Raw genomic sequence first — 22,870 nt, 5'->3', positions numbered from 1 at the left:
AAGAAATTAAGATTTCTTTTTAAATGCATATTATATAAAGATATCTCAGGGATTGTGTAGGTGAAACGTCTTTACACTGACTTCCCATTTAAGCTCAAAGTACGTTGCATGTGGCCCAGGAAATGAAATTAGGCTTCACTGCTCCAAACAAAGGAAACCATGCATTCCCATGGTTTCCTTTTAGATGGATCTCTTACAAGCTCCTCTGGTTGAAGTGAACTTTTAGGACAGCGGCATTTAGGCAGGGACTTCTTATCTGCCACAAGCACCATACGAAACACCCATTTCACTACACATCACGCCCGTGCCCACTCAGACTGTGACAACCTCGGGGGGGTGGGAAGGAGACAAGTTTGCTTTTTATTTGAATTTATTTATCTTTAAAGAACCAATATGAATTGGGGATGTTTTCAAAATGGGTACAATGATTAAAAAAACTGACCACTTTCATTCTTCTCCAGCTTGACTTTCAGATTGAATCTTAGGCTCTGTGTAAGAGTTTAAATACGCATACCTGTAAAAAGTCCTATTGTAGCCCCAGAAGGGAGAGAGAATGAAATTACAAGTACCTGTTGTAGTTACATTTGTTTTTTGTTGTATTTTTTTTTGTTTTTTGTTTTTTATTTTTTTAAAACGGCCTGGATGATAATCTGCAGTTCGTGTGTATGTGTGCGTAGGACACTCAGCAGGGTTTGGCGGACATATCTGAGGTGGACTGATTATTGCACTCCAACAAGATTTAAAGAAAAAGAAAAAAAAAAAAAAGAGAGAGAAGAAGAAAAAAGACATGGCTCTCAAACAGATAAAACTAAAACTATTGGATGACAAAGTGTCCTTGCCCCTGCCAAACTCTTAACTGCCACACATATCTTGTGAATAAATATTACAGACATATTCAAACTCAGTGACCCCTTAAACTGAAAGTGACATTAAAGCAAGTGAAGGGTAAGAAGAAAAAAAACATTACTGCATTTTTCAGGTGAACCTTTGAGTTTTGTGCAAAAAAGACACAGTCACAATGTGTGTTTTAAAAAAGAAAAAAAAAGAAAAAAAAAGTATGTCGTTCTGGCCCAATTATAAAATATCAATAGTGGAAATCAAAATGAGAATATATAATTTCATCACCACATTTGTGTAAAAATAAACATTCACAAAAAATGGAAACTGTTATCCCATGATTAAAACTGGAACAAAAAAAAAAAAAAAAAAGTCAAATAAAAACCCCATAAGAGACAGGATGGACTCAAGTTGAAAAATTCTGGCCCGTGGTTGAACAGTATAAACCGGGTGGCGGGCCTATCTGTGTGCTTTAACCTTCCATTCATTGGTTCGGCTGGTGGATCCCCAGATCTGGACTCATTCATTTGATCACTCGCTTCCTTCTCAATTAACCATGACTCAGTGTTAACAAATCATCACAATAATTACTGATAGCACTCTCCGTGTTTTGTTTTGTTTTTTCTTTTTAAATCTCTCCCGTTATCGGAAGATTCCCCACTAGATGTGCACAAGAAAGACGCACTGACAGGCAGCCTACTGAACGCAGCAGATGCTATCCTTGCACCGCAGACGCATTTTGGGTCTGTATTTCTCGAGGTAAAGAAGCTGTTTGGAGTTGAAGGCTCCACGTCTCTTCCTGTGAAAACAAGAAAAGAAGGAGAGGCTCTTTAAATAACGTGACTACAAAGAATGCAGCACATTAAAACATGACGGTGATTACAGGAGTTATAAAAGATTGACAAGCATTTTCAAGCGAGTCAGAACTAGTACTTCTGAATTCCTAGAACTCCATCTTCTACTTTGGCGTAAGGGCTTAAAATGGGAATTTCTCAGTGACTCAAGTGTACTGTCATTGGTCTAGATGGGATCACATGATGCAACTGGCATATTTAAAGCAAACAACACACCTATGTAAACAGCATACATTAAAGAAGGACTGTCATTTACACAGCTAATGTCAAATAGCTCTTCAAAAAAAAAAAAAAAAAAAAAAAAAGATAAAACAAAACATGCTAGCATTTCCTTTCAACTGCTCGGGCCATCCAAACACAAAAAAGTAATTAAGATTAAGCAGGATTACAGGAAAAACCACCAAGTGAATTGTTATAGTTACTGGATGCCATCTTTGGGCACAGAGCAGCACATGCTGGTAATGTGGGTGAAAGGCACATATTAATCAGGCATTTCAGTCCACCTCACTTGCCAGGTTATCTAAATTAAAACAGCATAAAAATAGGTCCCTTTTAACTCTGATTATCATGAGTCCATAGCTCTGTTCACAGCATCCTTCAACTTTTTGTTGATAGCCCAAATGTTGCTATGCTGTCAACCAACTCACTAATACAGTGCATTAGCTTTCCAACCAGGGAAGGAAAAACAAAAAAGTTCTGAAAGCACCTTCCTCCCAAAAGGACCTTTGATATCACCTAGCAGAAAAAAAAAAGTTCCATGACTCTAAATCCCTCCAACTTAAATGCATTTAATCATTTCTTATGTTTTATGGAGGTCTGAGTTTTCAGTATCAGCACACCTTGTGTCTGATTTACACTGCAAGTCTCTTAAAAAGGCAATAATCTTTGATAAGACTTGGCCTCCTTTTATGGTTCTAGTACAAAAGCAAAGAGTATACTTACTGTCTTATGAACTGCACAGCATCCTCATACTTCATCCCACACTCAATGAGGGCTAAGGCCACCAAGACTGGAGCTCTGTGAGGTGAAGAAATCCAGTGGACCACCAGTTCAAGCAGACAGAGCATCCAAGGAAGAAAGAAGGAGAAGAGAAGATTAAATGCCAAGAGTCACATGGTTCCACAGTAATACGGCGGTGAAGGAATGAGAAAGGGGCGTTTAAACCTGAAAAAGAGGCCTGGGAACTCAACAGGGGTGCACAAGTACACTGTTGCCCTGCTGGGGCACTGTGCTCACACCCTGAGCCTCAAACACAAAACTAACTGATGAGTTACAGTAAAAGGCTTCTCCTTTCTCACAACAGGAGATGGGGTGAGAAAAGACAAACATAAACACTTTCCAGAACACTCGGCAGGTTAGAGCTCAGTGCTGACAGCAGTTGTTTTAGTGGCTTTTTTCTCACATACAATTCAAGACAGACAGAATGTGAGAATGTTGTGTGGACTCTGTTAAAAGGCGGCACATAAGCCTTCAGTGTAGGAGGCAGCAGTTAAGTGTTAGCCTGTTTAAAGCAGATCACACTGCAAGGCAGAAATCTCATATGACTGCAGTAAACAAAGTACAGGAAAGAAGGAGAGGAGACGCAGTCAGAAAATGCCAGTCTAACCAATATTGGGAATTAGAAAGTCTCTGGAATGCCACAGCAATGCAAAACGCTAGAAGCCATTGAGAGCAGATTGGCTAACTCTGCACTTGTGGTCAGGAAAGACATTTTCACACAAACACCCCCCATGTCATGTGCTTATGCCTTATTTGTTTTCACACTTTGTGTTGTTATTCAGCATAACTTGTTTGTAATTCACTGTCACACTGGTTTCTGACTAAGAAGTGTGCATATTTTCATCTCCGGAAGATCATAACTAGATAGAATGTATTCGAAAGCTAGCGCTTCCCCCCCCCCCCCCCAGAACCAATGTCCGGCTGTTGTAGCTAATGATAGTGCTCAGTAAAAAGACAATCAGCTGCTTAAATGATCTCTAACAGGAGGAGAAAAAGGAGACAATCATTTGAGTTACTAAATGAATCACTAATGAGTATTGAGGATTCAATTCTGGAGGTGGGGGTGAAAGGCAAGACCAGCCAATGCTGTGTGATCAATAGTGAAGAAACAACAAGTGAATGCTTTCTCTGACCACATCTCTCTGGAGCTACTGTTAATACCGCAGCAATAAAATGGTCCCTGGTCACACTAACCAGATTACTAACAGGGCGGGAAAAAACAAAAGGATGAGATACTGGGTCAAATGGGCTGCGTTACACAAGGGACAGGCTGTGTTGCTGCCTTGGAAATGGCACGTCTAACTTTGAGAACAGATGTCTCAGTTATCTCTGCAGCCACTTTGATATGGACCCAAATAACCACCTTCTAACCCTCTAACTTAAAACATACCACTACATTTCTCATTTATTGCACGCAGGACTGTTATTTGGGCACGTAAGAAAAAAGAGTTTTGGTGAAAAGGAGGCCAACTGTACACCATACATACCGTCCGAGGCCTGCCACACAGTGTACGGCAATGCAGCAGCCGGGTTGCTCTCGAAATTTGGTGTTGAGCAACTTGAGCCAGTTATCCACGATCTGGGTGGGAGGAGGGGCACCATCATCAAAAGGCCAGTCCTAAAGCAGAAAACATCAATCGTCATCAAATAACTTAGTTGAACAGCACAAACATCCAGTAAGAGACTGCCACGAAAATGTATGTCAACACTTACCAAGACCTGTATCCCCTCTTTCTCTACTGGAGCCTTATCATAGGTGGCATCACAAACTCTAACCAGAGTGTTCACCTCAAATTTTTTCAGTTCCTGGCAGAAAACGTGAAAGGGTGCATTTGAGACAGAGCCCTGGGAATCTGATAATCAGCAATAACACAAACGTAAGCATACCTCGGTGAACTTGTTAAGTGTGGCGTTGGTGGGGTTGTGGGTGATGAGGAACCTCATGCGCTCGTAGACAATCTCAACTGCAGCGGGGCGGTTCATGTTGGCGAGACGGCTTTAAAAAAAAACAATTACAATACAAAACTCTTACAAAACAAAAGCGACTTTTGGCTCAGAAGTCAGCAAAAAAAAAAAAAAAAAAAAAAAAAAAAAAAAAGAAAGAAAGAAAAGAAAACCCTCAAAAAAAAATTTGCTAGGAAACGTATGTTTTCATGTAGGGTAGAATAAATAAAAATGACAACACGTGGAGGGGGGGGTCGCTCAGGAGGACAACAGGTATTCACTATGGGATGATGTACACAGAATGATAACACAAAAGAAAAGGAAAAAACAAACAAACAAACTAGTCCACAGTACTTTGGGATTTAAAAAAATAAAATAAAAATACAAAAAATACAAAACCAAAAAAGTTAATAACAAAAAATAATAACACAGAAGAAGATGAGGAGACTATCCAGGAGTCATCCAATCAGTTTACCCCATTCAGGAGAGCTGTTTGTGATTGGCTGTTCAAGAAGAAAGTAGAAAGCAAAGGTTTTTCGTATCGGTTGGGACAGGGCAGAGCAATCAGGCCAAGGGCTACGCAATATCCCAGAGGGCCTTTGGGAAAAGTCAGCAGTTCCTAGTGCGCTGGCAGTCAGGGGGGTTTCTGGGTAGCGTAGTCCCTCGGGGGGCGGCCGATTCACTTCTCCACAGAGGTGAGGTGCTGTGCCTGGCAGAACTCTCCGCTCACACACGCCATATAGGTACGGCTCAAGTCAACACAGAAACCCTGTGAAGAGAACACAGAAAGGGAGACTTAAATGTAACGAGATCGCACACAAACAGCACCCATTTATTTCAAACAGATAACCAGTGTCTGCACAAGCAGGAGGCCACCGATTCAGGTCGTTACAGAATATGATACTTGTTAAATTTGCACATCTGCAGCTGATTAATGGTAATAACCACAATACATTTTGCATATCATGATTATATTTGACTATTAGTCTGGAGATTAAATATACCACATGTTGACTTTTGAGCACTGGGTGGACAACAGTACAGATTAAAGGAGCCTTTAATAAAGCAGATATAAATCTGGAATTTCAGTTTATACAAGATTATTTTTCCTCCCCATCAAAAAGGCTTTCTATAATAACTAGGGATATATGACTACATTAAACAAGTGATTTTAATTAACAACAAACTAAAAAGGTCAAAGTTAAACATCTTCAAACATTGTTGAATGTTTTACGGAAACCACCAAAACTGCTGATCACATTCTTCAGTGCCTCCAACAGCATTTTAAAAGCTGCTGAAATGTGTGGCACTTTGCAGCCTTGCACAACACTGTTCACACGCACAATGTCAGATTAGTTCACCAAGTGTGGTTAAGTGAACTGTGCTAGCATCAGCATGCCTCTTTCCTTGCAGGTTAGCTGCCACACACTTCTGCTGAAGTTAGGCTATGCCAGATTAAACTACATACAACAATTTAGATCAAAATAACACACCAGTGTACTAGTTTATGAGTCTGTTCTTCCACATTACTCATTTACAAATCCCAATAGCAGAGTCACAGGTGGCAGGTGACTACCCAGCAGCCCAGACTCATACATACAAACCATTAGTTAATCCAACAAGTATTTCTGAATCTAACCAACAACAACACCACCATTACTGAAGTGTCTAGCCAACAAGCTCACTTCCCTAGTAATTAAAGGCATACATTTCAGTCTTGATTAACTGAAACATGATCTGCGGTCTGCTTGTAGTTGTTGTCAGTGTTTTCACTTCTCAAATATCAGCTTCTGGAATTTGCAACATAAAGGTTGTTCCATGCTGTAGAGGTTTACACATTCACAGAAGCAAAAGATCCTATTTTTGATTCCAGGGGTGGACAAATCCCCTGGGGCTGCATCAGGAAGGTCACCTGGTGCTAAAAACTCAAACATGTGGAGCTACTTGCTGGGACGACCCCCTGTGAATAACAAAGCAGCTAAAGGTAGCTTTAAAAGAACTAAAGCACAACGACAGTGTATAGACACTCAAAAATCCCCATCATGACTGTTTCTACCTTCCAGCCAGTTAATCCTGCAGTGAAATGAACGCACCTTTGGATTACATCACTGTCAATTCACCACCCGTCACCAAAATGGAAAACTAATAATATTCACAGCATGGAGTGCAGACACTTCATAACAGTGTCTTTCAGAACAGGTAATGTCTGGCCTGTAACTGGCCACGGAGCAGCTGAACTGTGCCAAGTCCTTGACAGTCTAAATCCAGCCGCCACAAACTGGCTGGAACCTTCTCAGAGCAATATGGGAGAGAGGTGGGGAGGTAGCATTTAAAAACAAAACAAAAACGGCAAGAGCTGACTATCTCTACACCTACCACACACCAGAGTGTGTGTGTCTGCGCGTGCGTACGTGCGCTAAAGAAAAAAAAGAAAAAAAAAAAAAAGGCTCGGACTTTAGCACCATGTCACAGGCAGCAGTCACAAGGTGCGGATTAACGGGTGGGCAAAGCTTCAAACAGCCCCAGCATTTCAATCCCATGCTCCCCTTTTATAAAAACTTATTTTGAATGAAACAAGACTCTGTACTCTCAGCTGCTTTATATAATACATTCAAATATTAAATAAATTGAGTGACAGCTTTTTCCATCTTTAGCCTGTCTCAAGTCAACCAGCCTGATATGTACTATCAACCACACCGCCACTACACAAGAAGTGTGTCAACCCATGGAACAGCTGCAATGGCACTCAAAGCAGCCTTGACTTTGTTTGCGCCTGTGTGTTGGCCAAGATCATCTGTGATGCCTTTAATTACCACCACTGAGCCCGACAGAAAAGAGTGTGGCATGGCTACAATCTGACAACTGAAGCCTGGACAAAAGTCGGGCAGGCTTCTAAGGGTTTTTTTTGTTTTGTTTTTTTTCCCCCCCCATCAGCTCCTAATCCTCCAGAAATGAAAAGGACAGATAAGTGGAGAGACGGGGCAGCTAGCATGTGCTTTTCACCTGTGAAACCTGACTGAAAAGGAGGAGAGCAGACTAAGAGACTGGAAAAAATAAAAAATAAATAAAAATAAATAAAAGAAATTAAAAAAAACTCCATCAAAGAACAAAAGAACCAGACACGCACACAAATACACACCAAGGACACCACAATGACAGCTTATGCTAAAAGGATGAAAAGCAACTGGATTGTGGATAGCTGCTCAGATGGACCAAGTGACTTCATACAGTCTGTGTTCCAAATGCTGCCACAAGAAGGGTTACAGGTGTGTGTGTGTGTGTGTGTGTGTGGGGGGGGCAGATGGGAAACCCCATTTTAGAATTAGCACAAGTGTATGCGAACTAAAGCACCTCAGGGCCAGGTGCAGAACATGAGGTGTGGCTAAGCAGCAAGTATTACGCTAAATGCAGTCTCAGTCGAGCTAAATTCAGGCGCTTCATGTTTTTGTTGCAATCCCTTCTCACCGTACTCACTACCTAGAGCTGTAATGATTACATAATTCACTTGTTGATTGACAGAAATCTATTACGTTTCTGCTATTTTGTTTGTACGTTTCTATTTGATTTAGATTCTATTTGTGCCGTACGGTCAATAGTACACACAGGCAGCTTTGTTTGTGCAGATAAGACCAGTGCATGTGCTTTTTAAATGAATTATTAAGTGATCATTCATAAGTTCTTCCTCTGTGAATATTTTATTAACAAAGCACTTTGTGATCAATAAACAACAACAACAACAACAACAATACAATGAGCAGCGTAAGGTGAATTCCAACGTCATCGTTATAGGCGATGTCGGCACAGGAAGCAATTCCAGGCCCGAGACCACAGAGTCTCTGACATAAGGTACATAAAGCAAAAAAATAAATAAATAAATGAAAAAAGAAAGAAAAAGAAAGAAAAAAATAAAAAATAAAAAAAAGTGAAAAAGGCAAGGGTCCCGTATTGAATCTAAGCTTTGAGGTGAAAACAAATGACAGCAAATGCGCAAACTTTCAACTCAAACCCAATAGCCATACCTGGCTATTTGTCACCTATTCATAAATTGCCTTACATAACAGAAGATAAACAAGAAAGTCGGAAAGATGAAGAAAAGTTTTGGCCACCAGTTCTGACTAAGCCTTTCAGAGGAAGTAAGCAAACTGTGGTAACACTGGGCCTGCCCAGCTGCTGCCCAGTCTGCCATCACAACATTGTCGGGAATGCATGCAAATTACTGTTGAAATTTGCAAACTGGTTCTGCAGCTATGCACTGCTTAGATCAGGGAAGACGGAAGAAAAAAAATGCACAGAGATACACACCAAATGTGTTTGTACAAGCCAAGTATGTTTAACCACACAGGAAACGAGCAGCCGTCGACAGAAAAACCTTCAAACTGTAGACCGAAAGCGTGTTAACGATCTCTCTAGTCACTTCGACATGAATGGCTGGTATAACTTAGTGGAAATGTTGTAAGAATGCTAGGACAAACTACTAATTAAAAAAAACAGGCTAAAAATGTTTAGCCTGTATTTTGCTAAATACAGGCTAAACATTTTCTGCAGCTGCTCTGCCACAAAACAGTGCAGCATACACAATTTCACAAAATAGATATATGTAATACAAATAGAAAAAGAAAGTTCTAGAAGGTGAAGACAGCCTGAAATCATCAGAGCTCATGATGCTAAGCTTTTCCTGTCTGGTTAACCCCAATTTTATTTACAAATACAAACTTAACCAATACCATTTTGTTTGTATAAATTGGCAGCAAATGAAGCAAATAAAATTTCATTGCCATTTTTAAACCAGACCAAAACACCTACTACATGTGAGAACCACATTCAAAATCATCAACGAACATTACTTTTTAAAAATTGTATTTAACTAAGATTGCAAAAATTACTAAATTATCTAAATGTGAGATTATTTTATGAATACTAGAAACAGTATTATAAAGAACTTGGGCTTACAGCTGGCATTTTGCACATGCGTGTCCATGTATAAACATATATTCTAAATTGGGAGAAAGGTCACTGAGTAAAGGCAGAGGCCCACACAATGGCTCAGAGAAAGCTCCCTTGGTGCCCTGTTCAACATCACGTGTTCACTGTTGGAACAGGGCTGTTGGAGCAAGAAACAGGGGAAAAGGACTGAGGCTGGATGGGAAGAACTTCCCAAATTGATTGGTCCTCACCAGAACCCTCTTAAGAGTAACTAAGGCAAAGCAACGGTAGACAGCGAGTAAGACTGTGAGGACGAGAGAGCGAGGAGTTCAAGTATTAGCTGATAAGGACTGCAGTATCTCAGAACAGAAAAGGACACGCAAACCTAAACAGGTGATAAAAATGGCAAAAGAATGGGAACCAGGGTGTGGGTATCCTGCAGCTGCTAACTCATTTTCTTTTTTTCTGCTTGATTCATCAAACTGTCTGGTGAAATACGAAGTCAAGTCAGACATAAAACAAACTAAATGAATATGGCATTATCCTGTAGTGCAAGATAAGTGGTAACTAAGCTCAGAATATCAACAATAAAACGCTGCAGGTGGCAGCTGTGAAGTTATCACAGCTTAAGTGCATGAAGAGTAAAGTGCTACAGTGGGAGTGCTAATTAAAAGGCTTTCGCCATGTTAAGGATTTTACTGCAACAAGACTCCATAACTGCAAAGCTAAAGCTGTGAGAAGCTCTTGTTGGCACTTGATAGCTATCAGGTGGGCCGTCTCCATGACTCTCCCACCAGGACTACTATACACACACGCACGCACGCACACGCACGCTGTTCACATAGTGTAGCTAGCCACAAGCTTAGGAGTGGGTGAGGTAGGCTGCTCTAAAATTAGAAAGACAAATACATCAACACACAGAAGTGAGACATGGAATACCAAATGACGAAACAGACTTTTTATACAAAATGTCTGAGTACATCCTCCCCCCATGGTGAAAAATATTAGTTTTACATGCATCCCAGTCTGGTGGTTTGAGGTTAGCTTAGGCTCTCCGTCTTTTACTGACGCTTTGTCTGGAGCCAGACTGGGCATGACCAGACTGTACTGCCTTGAAGCAGCTTGAGGCCTAATTTTTGCCATGAGAGCCAAGTCGAAAAGTACAGGAGCACACCTGTCATGTGAGGAGGAAAGGGTGAGAGGGCAAGCTGGAGGAAACCATGTTCACTGACATGACAGCAACATGCAATGATAATGAAAAAAAAGCTCTGATACACTCACCTACATGCTTGCTGCACCCACCTCATTCTTAGAATGCCTTCACAAATAATACGACACTTTGTATTGACAGCAAAGTACTAAATTCTCCCTTTACCTCTCTGATATGACGGGCACTGATGTGAAACTCGAGAAGATTGAGAAGCGCTGACAGCTGCAAACAAACGTAGAGAAACCACGAACCAGGAGGAGCACAACCGGAGCCAAGTATCATAGAGACCTGCCTTCATTCCTGTGGCCTTCATGAGAGCCAAATAAAAGATAACTAATATACTTGGAAATGTCAAAGAGGACAGAGACAAAGAAATAGTACCACGAAGAAAGCCAGCAAGATGTCATTTGAAGAGACATCCTGTAAGGACATAACAAGAGATTAGCAAGATTAGAACAAGAGGGGAAAAGAGCAAAAAGAGTACAGAAGAGAAACAAAAAGGCAATGGGTAAAAACTAGCTGAGATAAATCAGAGGATCACCCAATGGTCCAGCTGGTTCCTAGTAGTGACATCAATACAACCGATAGGCTGGGTGGGTGTATGTCACCTCAAACTGGAGCAGCCCTAACAGTGTTCATACCAAAAACCCAAGATGAAGAAGAAAGCACTACACTCACTACAGCACTACTGTTACTGTAAGACAGTGCTAAGAAGGGGAAAAAAAAAAAAAAAAAAAAAAAAAAAAAAAAAGAGATAAATAATGAAAAAGCAAGAACTTAATGCTTTAGTGGGAGAGAAAAGAGTTGATACAAACAGCCGTACTAGCACACACACCCCAACCTTTAGAACTTAAAAAATAATAATAATAATAATAATGATAAAAAATAAAAAAAATAAAAAAATAATACACTTAAGCCAATTACAAATTACCTGCAGACCTTTGGTTTACTTGTGGGTGGGTGTCAAACTCATATGTGGAGCAAGAGTAGGTTATGGTTATTCATAGCGAGCTTTGATGATTGTCCGTTTTCCAAGATGAAAATGTTTACTGTATGGACCACTTATTTAACACTGTAACAAAATATGCTCCCCCAATATTATATTATATCACAATCACCCTTCCATTTATTTTACATGTCACATGCTGGGTAAAAACCAATCATGAAAAACAAGGGTCTAGCCTTCAGGTGCAGCTGCATGACGACTGTTTTTTCCTGTTATTTTGTTGTTGTTTTTTTAAATAACCCTGCCAGCTGGACCGGGAGAGGAGAAAAAAAAAAAAAAAGAAAAAAAAAAAAAAGAAGAAGTAGTAGTTAAAGGGTTCCCCCCCCCCCATTTACACGAGACTAAAGCTTGTTCATCTTGTTACAATGAAACATTCTACCAGAAAACCTCAGGTCCTTTTCCTCTAGCAGAACAATGTCCTCCACCACGCTGCAAAAATTTCTCAGGTTCCCCCAACTCCTCAAATCCCAATTCAATTGAAGGACCACAGCAGGTGCCAGATAAAGCCCATTACACAAGAAGCCCCAGCATGCAGGACCCAAATGATATGCCGAAATTGTTCCATATGTATGTACGTGTTTCAAAAAAAAACAAAAACAAAAACAAAAAAAACCACTTCATTGGCATTTTATGATGGTGTCTATCAAACTAATTCAGTGGATTGAGAATTTGTGCTACAATGGGGGAGGAGGAACAAACAAACAAAAAAAACATTTTCTAATAATTCCAAGGACAACGCAATACCCATGTCAGTACAGGTTATGGTGACAGGTCACCAAAGTATTCAACAAACAGTACAAACATTAAAAAGAAATGGGCAGCACAACACGCCCTTGTCATCAGTCACGCTTGAAAAAGCAAAGACATACAGGCAAGCAAGCATGCAAGTAAACATGTGCACAAAACTACAAAAAAACAAAAAACACCCCCCCCACAAAACCCTACTCTAGTTCAGCTTCTACCCCCCTTTTTGCCTCACCAGTCCCTTCCCCCCCCCCTTCATAGTGTAACAAACAAACCAAAATCCCCAGACATGCTTGAACAAGACTGTATTAAGGGAGGGTGGCCCGTATGCAAAAACTCCACTGGGAACTCCAATAGTGATTCCAAACTGTTGTTGTGCCTCCCATGAGCTGCACACTCCTGGGGATTTTAGAAAGAAGAGGCTCAGGCTGGAGGTGGGAAGAACTGGTGTGCGCCCATTCAAAACGTTTCTGAGAACAGGAAAAACATTTCTTCACCTGCCATGCGGGTTGAGGTTGGAGTATCAAAGCTGGATTATACAGCAATGCGTAAGCCATTTTTCCTAGTACTACCAGCACAAGTGCAGAGCAAAATATTGATAGGACAATACGTGTCATTAGTTGAAAAACACTTAAGGATATTCTGGTGTTAAAGTTAACCAACTTGGTGAAATCAATGGGAAAGTGAATTAGAAATCTAATCAATTGAATTGACCAACTGAGAAGTAATAACACAAACAATACAATGATGTAAATAAAATACTGAGGTATTATACGTCATGAGAATTGATAGAATAACAGGACAAAACATTTGTTGTTTTCAGGCTGATTGAGACATCGCCGGCCCTTGAATCCTTATAATCAGGATGTGAATCACAGCCGGTCATGTCTGTGTTTACCTGTGTCAAGGTGGCACTGCACAGACATTGTAACAAAGACCTGTGGTGTGTTTAGTTTGAAAAAAAATAAAATAAAAAAAGCAAAGATGGGTATTTTAAAAACCAGACTAAACCTCAGGGAAAGGCACCTGCTCTCCCTCTCTCCATCAAAAAGTAAAAGTGCTAACAGCAAGTGGAAAGGAAAACATTCCTGTTGTTAAAACCTGTGTGTGGATTGCCACGGTTTCATCAGGCTACAAATAGGTTGGGTTAAAGAATGGCCCTCTATGAATCTGTCAGCCAGCCAATACGCATATATCCTCAGGACTGCCCAGCAGCTGGACTCCTCAATCCACAGCAGACCCTCTTTAAAGGGTTTATAGACTCACTGAAACTCACTAAACTTGCTTACATGCTTTTAATTTTCAAACAGTATTGAAAATACATGAACTGCCAAAAGGTCTAGCACCTGTGTAGCAACTGTCCCAGAAAAAATAAATAAATAAATAAAAAAAATAAAAATAAAATGCACCTCTCCGGTATAGATGATCATTATATAAAAACTAGTTCTGTGCCCATTCAGGATGCACCCATTCTAACTGGTTCGCCTTTGATATGGCTGCTTTCATCAATCATCATAAGGGGTGTAACAAGACTCCAAAACCATGGTTAGGTTCATACTTGAGTTTCTCCCCCCAACCCCTCTTTTTTAAAATCAGAGGCCACTTGATCGCCATAAATATTTGAAGCTCAGTTACTCTGATACATTTGCATTTCCTTATCTGAGCATGCTTCAAATATTACAGCTTTCGCCCCATTAGCACGTGCTAACTAGGCCTTTAAATTGTATAGCGGTTGATATGGCTCCACGTATATCTTGTATAACTCAAGTCTAGGATCGATTGCTTAATTATATTTTTAAATTACTCAATAAAACCCATTTAGACAAAAAATAAATATCAGAGATCTGTCTTAATATTTTAGTACTGTAGCTAATCATCATGCAATTGCTAAGGCACTGTTATAATATTAATAGATTCTATTCATCAAAAGCTGCTCATACTGGACCTCAAATTAAAAAAAGATGACTGTGACATGCATTCATTTAATCACTCTATAGCAATGCTTCTTAACTGTAGAATCAGTAGTTTTATTCAAGCATCCATATAAAATGGTTATGGCATGGATTCATTTCATCACTGGACTAATGCGTAGTTAATATAAACGCTGACAAATACTCTGGGGAGATGAAAATGACTCAGGATTGGGATAGTTTCCTCATTCACACACAGTCCTTACAGTAAAATAAAAACAGAAAAAAAAAATCATACACCATAATTGGGTGACATGATGCAACATTAGCATAATAGCAGTAGTGCAGCAGTACGTTTTTAAATGATTGTGACAAACATCTAGAAAATACATTTTAAAAGAGTGCATTTGCTTTGTTTGTAAATAATTATCATGCTAAGGTGGTAAACAGGATGGTGTTTTCCTGTTACAGTTGGAGTGGTTAAAAGCGCTTTGGTATGTCTCTTATTTAAGCCTTTAGGGAAAGGTGATATACTGGTTAGGCAAGGCATTTTCCAGTAAGTAATGTTTAAAGACAAATGCATTGTTAGGACTTAATAATTATAGAAAACAACAAGAACAACAACACTGATGTAGGTAAGTCATGGGACTTCACATCATAATCACCTGTCACTACACATTTTCCAAGAACTGCCCATCTAACCTCATTCAAACTGTGGCAGCACTTTTCTATTTATCCCAACAATAACCACTGAAAGTAGACCAGTCAGACACTGATGCTGTCCAACCATTTTCAGGCTTTAATCCATGCCCCCACCCCCTGCAACCCTGAACTGGTTAACTGAAAGATGACTGGTTGCAGGTTAACAGCTAGATCATTTCCATAAGCACAACTCACGATTCTGCTGGTCTGTCTGAACCATAAACAATCCGTGATCCTGGAATATTTTCCAATCGTAGAGCAGTCTTCTTCAGAAACACCTGGTTAGACGTACATACTGTAGAACAGAAGCTGCATTGTTTACTCACGGTACCAAGACAGCTAATTCCTCTTTGTAATTACATCACAAAAATCACTACTGATAAGCTATAACAGATTAAACTGGCAAGCGACAAATTTGCTTAACTGGTCAAATGGACTGGTTTCCAAAGCAACTCTGATCTAATCCTCATAAATACTGACTAAAACATTTTTAATGGCTGGGAGTAACTTAGGCACATTTATTAAGTGTCTCTTGACAAACCATGGACCTTGGTAAACCTTGGTACTCTAGTATAGAATAGCGCTAATACTGCTGACCTTTATAAAAAGGGGAAGCATTTTTACTTCTTAAAACTTGCAAATCACACAAAGAATACACTCGTGATTTTTCAGAACAGTGACAGCAAAAGTTAGAAGAAGAAAAAAAGAGGATGTCAAATGCAGCTGCCATGTCTACTTATTTTGCATCTTGATTAGATCTACTTACTGGCAGCCAAGTATGTTATGTTGTGAGCAGGTGTAACTTTTGACAGAGCTTATTATAACTGCTGTGCAATAGCCCTTAGAGCTTGTGGTGTACAAGTCTATATGAATTATTTTTACAAGAACATTTCCTCATTTATATTTCTGAAAGTATAAGAGTTTTAAGATATTTGAATAAAAATATAAGTGTAATTGTCAGTGTTGCTTTTAAATGCCAAGCTTATTTTGCTGACATTGTCATAAATGGGCAGTCTCTTTCCAATCCCTATTCAGAACAGCAGGTTAGCTCTCTGTAGCCCTAAAGCACAAGAGGTAATCTTCCTGCAGGGAACTTGCTGTACTGCCTTTTTTTTGTCTGTGTAAACTGGGTTTGAGAGAGGGAGGTATGGGAACATGTAACCCCCACCCTCTATGTCCATGAACAGACGAACACCCACAACACATGCACTTGCACATGGCAAAGCCCACTTATCACACTGCTTTGCTGCCTCTGAGTGAGCACAGATAAACAGTGTAACGATCAAAGGCTTCTGATAGAGCTTAGAGGGGGAGGGCAAAGACTGATCCATCTCTGGAATACACTGAAAGAGACCAGGGCTCAGCACCTTAGAAATGGGAATGAAAAGGTTGAAAACATTTAAACAAAGGTCTGTTCTACCCTCACATAATTGGCCTACGTCCACTTTTAATCAGTTTTCACAAAATAGGAAAAAAAAAAAAGAAAGGAAAAAAAAAAAAGACTGCCCAATTATATGTTAAACAAAAAACACTTTTTCCCTGCGATTTCAGTGAGAATCAAAAGTGCAAATACACAAAGGAAACTAATAAGAGACAAAAGGTGGTAATATAAAGTGTTTGTGCCAATTGCGTGCGTCAACAAAGGCTGGGCAAGTTACCAAATGATACAAGATTGAGATACAAATGGCAGGAGCACCAAATCTACTTCTGAGATTGTGGACCAGCTCACCAACTGAAAAATCCATGGTTTGAAAAATAGTAAATAACAACAATGAGGTACCGCAGAGATTTCTACTTACAAAATCTCCAATGCTTGGATGCTGCGGATCTAAAAAAATACAGCAAATTTTTATGGTGTGCATACAGAGATGAACTAGCAAAAAACGTTAGTGGGGAGTTCCAGTTACAGATCAGAAAACTTTAAACCGTTTGTACCCAAATTCGTTACACATTTTCCCGAAGTTTTAAATGACCACTGGAAGACTTTTAAAACTCATCCATTCATAACAACTCAGATGCTGATTACAAAGTTCAGCATTCATCAGGCTGACGTCACCATCTGCACTTTGACTCCTCCATTTTAAAGTTAAATTGTGGAGTCTTGGTTGCAGAAAACTTGAGGAGCAATAACCAATTCCAAATACAAAAATCACATTTGTTTACAAGAAAACTCTAAACCTTCAGTACCTTTACGGTTCTATTTACATAGTATATAATAATAATGTGTGTAATAGTTGCCATTACCAAATATGACTCCAAAGACAAGGCAGTAGTTTTCTGGCTTGATCTGGAATATGGGTCGCTGGACTATATTGAGCCATCTGAGCGCCTTTGATAAGTTATAATCTCATCTCACAATCCTAAATCTGCTCCAGGATGACATTTCTCAACACAGACAGAACACAAAGCAGCAACGAGACACACCTTGACCTGCATGCTAACATGTGAATTACGCACTGAAAGTCAGCATAAAGACGCATTTTAACAAGAAATCTAAAGTGCTGTAGCCAAAGAGTCAACTATTCATGGAATTATTTTTTAAGTATTTGTTCGGTTTTCAATTCTGGAATTCAATTGTTCACCTTTTTTTTTTTTTTCCTCTCTCTTTTAAACACACAGAAACCTAATCTCATCACTACTTCCTTTAATTTAGAATCGTGATGCAGTAAACAGTCTCATTTACCTCACTGTTCCTAATTGAGCAACACTGTCACTCAATTTGGCAAATTTTTGCCGTGTATCAGAAGCAAAATGTTGACTCATTTTCTCTGAGGGATCACCGGAGGGTGCCAAAAAATTAAATAAATAAAATTAAAAAAAAAAAAAAAAATCACAGCACAGCAATTACAACAATCAATACCAAATTATTTCTATAGTGACTTTTTTAATGATTAAAAACATCTACCCCTTCTTGCTGGACAAAGTTCTGAACATTTGCTGTGGTCACATCTTCTGCATACTGGCCACACAGCTAGTATGCAGAACATGTAGCTATTAATAAGTATAAGCTGCCACTGGCCTCCCTAATTGTTGGTCCACAAATAGTGAGGCTGTTTTGTGCTGACCATTTCTAAATCTACAAAAAAAAAAAAATAATAATAATATATATATATATATATATACACACACATATATATATACACACACATATACATATATATATACACACACACACATACACATACATATATATATATACACACACACACACACACACACACACTTTTTACTTCCTTTTCTGGAAATTTGGAAGGCCATAAATATTCACAATAATGCATTTCTTATTAATTTTATTGCTTAATGTGACAGTAACCAAAGACCGATTAAAAACATTTGCTAGAATAACCAACAGTAAGTAGAACTCTAAGACTGCCAAGAACAGTGAAAGCTTCTAGTTCCAGTCAATTCATTATACAGAGTTCCAAAATAAGAGCTAATACAGACTTGGAAAAATACAGATAAAAAAAAATCTCATTTCATTTTGATTGTGATGATTTTTTTCCCCCTCTAGCATATATGGGTAAACAAATAACAGGCTTTCACAATTGGTGCATCCTTAAGAACAGGCAAGTTAAAATACAAGGTGTTCCTTCAACATTCCAGCTAACAATTACTTCCACTCTAGCAAATAACTGACAGCTGCTCCTGTAGAAGTTAACTGCCTTGTTGTTTAAAGGCACAATGGTTCTTGTTTACAAGTGTGCCAGGCTTATGGGTTCATTTAGCTATAATTGATATGTGCAAGAGTCAATTCATGACAGATTTACAATTTAAAAAAATAAAAATAGAAAATAACCCAACATTAAGAAAAGTAAACTTCCAGGACTGTCTAGAAGTCCATTTCTGTGCCGAGACCAACGCTCAGCAACAGACTGAGCCAGTAAAGAGAATGTCTGCTCGCATTTTTGCCGGGAGGTGCTGATCCCACCACAACATCAATTCTTCTGACATTTGGAAACCAACTGCCTTCTGACAGCAGCATCGGGGGATGCCTGTTGCCATATCAACAATTATCCCTGTGGTAGCAACAAGTGCTCCTGCGGGGAATATGGTGTCTCTTGATAAGAAATCAAAAAGGAGCAATGGTGCTTAGTAAATGCTCACAAAGTAAAGCTAAAGAAGACCTAAGAGTGCAGCAATAATGAGAATTAACGCTTGTTTATATGCTGTCATCAAGGAACTTTTTTTTCTCAACTAAAAACCAACAGCCCCTAACAGAACCATAAATCACCTTATGATCTCAATTTAGCTCATGGTAGCAAATCCATCTTTTTTGAGATTATAGCCACAATGAACACACTAGTTTGCGAGAGGCACTCACGGGGTGGGGGTGCCAGTAACACACACACCAAAAAAAAAACAAAAAAAAAAAAAAAACAAAAAAAAAAACACCTAGGCAATGGGCAAACAGAGGGTTTGTTGTCTGCTTCAAAAATAGCACCGTTTTTAAAATCTGAGAAAGCAAGCACCTACACACAGCTGCTCAAACAACAATAACACATATTACTATTGCATGTTCTGGCACAGAACTCCGTGTTCCCCTGTTAACTGCAGCTCTGACAGCTGTAGCTAAACAAGGCAGGTGTAAACACAAAAAACAAAGGAGGATCCTATTCCTACCTGTTGCTATAGTTTCAGCGGGAACCCCTGCAACAGCAATCTAGGAGAGGTGTCAATCTGTGAAACACTGCCAGTGCCACTGAGCCTGCGCCTTTGCTTTACCCCAACACTGTGGCAACAACAGTAAACACTGTGCCGATCACTGCATGATTCATTAATCCACACACTTTGCAATAAATGAGCTACTCACAAAAAGGTGCCCACTAATGCGTAACTACATATGGGCTTCACTTAATCGCTTTGAAAAGAGGTAGCACAAACAGTGGCCAACTAATCTTAGCTTGCCACTTTATACCAATTTCAAAACAACTTCTACTGCAGCCAAAGATAGGAGTGAGCCCATTGTAAAACCAAAAACGTCGTGTTCCATTCCCACCACAGATAGGGAGAGTAGCTAAATTTTAAAATGTGTTTAAGCAGTCAGTATGGAATGGCCTCCTCTGCTCTACCTTTCAACACTCAGTCACCCCCCTGTGGCTTGATGGGCTGAAAGCCAGCAGGCTACAACATAGGTGTTCTTCTCCCCCAGTAACACTCCTTTGTAGGCTGATATCAAGTTACTGCACACTGGGTTCACCTTTCACAGTTACAGTAACCAAGGCTGAGAACTTCCCATCTTGTCACAGGGCATTTTCTTTGCTCCTAGTAGGCATAAATTAGCAACCAACCAGCATATTAAGTCTTTAAACAACAAGTTTGATTTAGCTGAGAAAATAGCAAAACTCAAATAAGGATAATTCAAGTTTGGCTTACAAAAGTTACAGGTAATAGAAGTTTGCCTTGCAGAGTTGGATCACAAAAATGAGTGCCCACCCAAGCAGTATAGGGCTGACTTTAGCTGAGGGATGTGCTATATAAGCAGATTGAGTGAGAGTTGCTATTTCTAGATTGGCCAGAGCATCATGTGTCAATTAGCTACAAAATAAAGCGGGTCATCTGTTCAAACGACCTACTTCCACAAAGAATAAAATGCCAGTGGAGTCTGAAGACTGCAAAGCATTACAATACTGAAGTTGTGAAAGTCTAACCTTTTATGAAGCAAGAGTATAGACCTTATTGATTACATTACTCACTGCAACTTTCTATTATTTCTGTTGTAGTGTCCCAACATTCCCTTAGCTTTTTTTCCTGAATGCAATCACTCATCTCATCCTATCAACAGGCAAACCAGGTCACCTTGCAGTGACTCATAATCGGGAGTATATAATTAGCTTACCTGTTACACCAGTTACTGATTGACTCATCCGCCCTGTTGGTAGGATGGCTATTCACTTGTATTAGCCGCCCACTAGAATTTACTACCAGAGGGGAGCCTCAAATCAGTGGAAGGTCATAAATTGAAAACTGAGAGGCATGGGAATGTGCCGCGGCCTTTAGTGTCACAGCTGCTCTAGTCAACTTCCTCCCGAAATGCATTTCCTCATTTCACTTCAACCCACATGGCTAAATGGTTGGGCGCTTGCTGTTTTAGGAAACCAGACGAGGCTAAATTATAGACCCACCTAACTCCAGTGTTGGCCATTTTTTTCTCTCCTTTTTTCGTCGAAACCGAGCAAATTTTCCGACTCCAACCAGACAGCAAGCAATAAAGACAAGGAGCACGACAGTCCAGTCCAGTAGCCGCGACGACAAACAAACAGACATGACAAATCGTTTGTCGGTTTAAGAAAAAAAATAAATCAACCCGTCAGCCTGGCAATTGGCCTTTAGCATATGGGTGAACTATACTGCAGGTCAAGATTTTGTCACAAAGGGCGGAAGGCAGCTGGCTAGCTTAGTCGCCATATAGTTACCACGCAGCTTTCCACAACTACAAATAACTCAAGCATCTTATACACAACAGTAGCACTACTAGCCAGCACAATTGTTAACGTTAACACAAGTATTCATTGCCAATATGATACACGTTGTTCAGAAGAAATTCTACGGTAACCTGTACACCCTTGCACCGTGTAGCGCTAAGGTAGCGCTAGCACTTGTGGTATTCCGAACGACGGTCAGTTTAGAAAACACCACGTTATGAATACAACTAAACGTATCCTGTTCTAAAAGAAAAACACAAGCTATGACATAGTCGTGTTAGTAGTCCTAATGCTAGTCAGCGATTTTCTTCTTTAAGGAAAAAGCCATAGCCGCGATAGCAAGCTAGCGCAGCTATGTTAGCTAGCGGGCTAGCTAACGCACTTTGCTTTTAGCAGCAATCTTTTAGACCAGCAGCACTGCAACAATCAAGACAAAGGTAATTGACTCAAGTGTGGATATCACGGATGTCTGAGGCAGTGAGAATGAACATTCATACCTTTAACGGGATTTTCAACACCGATTGTAGCACACGATTAAACCGTCTTAAGCTTTGCTCTGCGAGCTACCATTAACGTGGCTACATACTGGACACTATTCTCGGACGACTCCTCATGCAACTTACTTTGGCTTGCCCGGCAGTGTGGCGATCACCTAACATATGGAACTCAACTTTTCAGTGGGCTCTAGCGGATCTATAGCACTAGAATTACATTCAATCAACGCAGAAAGAAGTTCCCAGAGGTTTGCTGAGATCTTTTAGTCATTGAGTACTTACAAAGAGCAAGCTGAACATTGAAATCCCGTGACTACCCCGGAGAAAGTGGAGGGAGTGCAGAAAGCGCTGTCAGATCGCCTTTTTGTTCCTCTTTAGTGTGGCAGCCTGAGATCTCGTCGGAGGTCGGGAACTGTTGTCGGGGAGGAGCCTCCTCCTCAGTTTGTACAAGACCTTCAGGGACCGTCGGAAAAATGTCGACCAGGCAGTGCGAATTAATAGTCAACAAAATGAGGGCCACCTGAGAAATCTGCAAACCTCGGAAAACTTTAAACGACAGACGCGTGTATCCCAGATCATCCTAGCATTTTTTTCTTGTTTGTTTGAGTGTTTCCTCGTCACCAATTTAACTATCAGGAAGCGGAAACTGGAATAAAGTTTAAGTGACATGCATGGCAACGTCTGAAGGGATTAGCTTCAAGGTCGTTCCTCACTTTGCTTTAGTGTAGGTAACTTTTCATATCTTCTATTACTTCTCTCTATAACAGCACATGTATGTGCATCAGGTTGTATCTGCGGTCACTGCGCCAGAATTACCGGGATCTC

General features: G+C 39.9%; 1 protein-coding gene across 1 annotated transcript; it reads right to left on the bottom strand.

The window, feature by feature from the left end:
• Window positions 1-337: 337 nt before the first annotated feature.
• On the bottom strand, window positions 338-22,831 carry ptp4a2b (protein tyrosine phosphatase 4A2b). The gene is made up of 7 exons (XM_085446862.1): window positions 22,328-22,831; window positions 5,110-5,403; window positions 4,578-4,686; window positions 4,404-4,496; window positions 4,178-4,308; window positions 2,634-2,708; window positions 338-1,636 (listed from the first exon to the last, which is right to left on the bottom strand). The coding sequence occupies exons 2-7, from the start codon at window positions 5,112-5,114 to the stop codon at window positions 1,534-1,536; spliced, it is 516 nt and encodes a 171-aa protein (XP_085302988.1). The 5' UTR covers window positions 5,115-5,403; window positions 22,328-22,831; the 3' UTR covers window positions 338-1,533.
• Window positions 22,832-22,870: the final 39 nt, after the last annotated feature.

Source organism: Copadichromis virginalis, linkage group LG22 (genome assembly GCF_057382275.1).
Source record: "Copadichromis virginalis isolate Kocher_CV1m ecotype Utaka linkage group LG22, C_Virginalis_male_GT1.1, whole genome shotgun sequence".
Classification (NCBI taxonomy): domain Eukaryota; kingdom Metazoa; phylum Chordata; class Actinopteri; order Cichliformes; family Cichlidae; genus Copadichromis; species Copadichromis virginalis.
Note: the sequence above shows the minus strand (reverse complement) of the source record. Positions and strands in the feature narration are given on the sequence as shown.

Excerpts from the sequence above, each read along its gene's own strand:
- ptp4a2b (XM_085446862.1), bottom strand. Across the intron at positions 4,309-4,403 it reads AAGAGGGGATACAGGTCTTG|GACTGGCCTTTTGATGATGG; the intron begins GTAAGTGTTGAC and ends TTTCTGCTTTAG. Across the intron at positions 2,709-4,177 it reads TGTGTGGCAGGCCTCGGACG|AGCTCCAGTCTTGGTGGCCT; the intron begins GTATGTATGGTG and ends TTCACCTCACAG.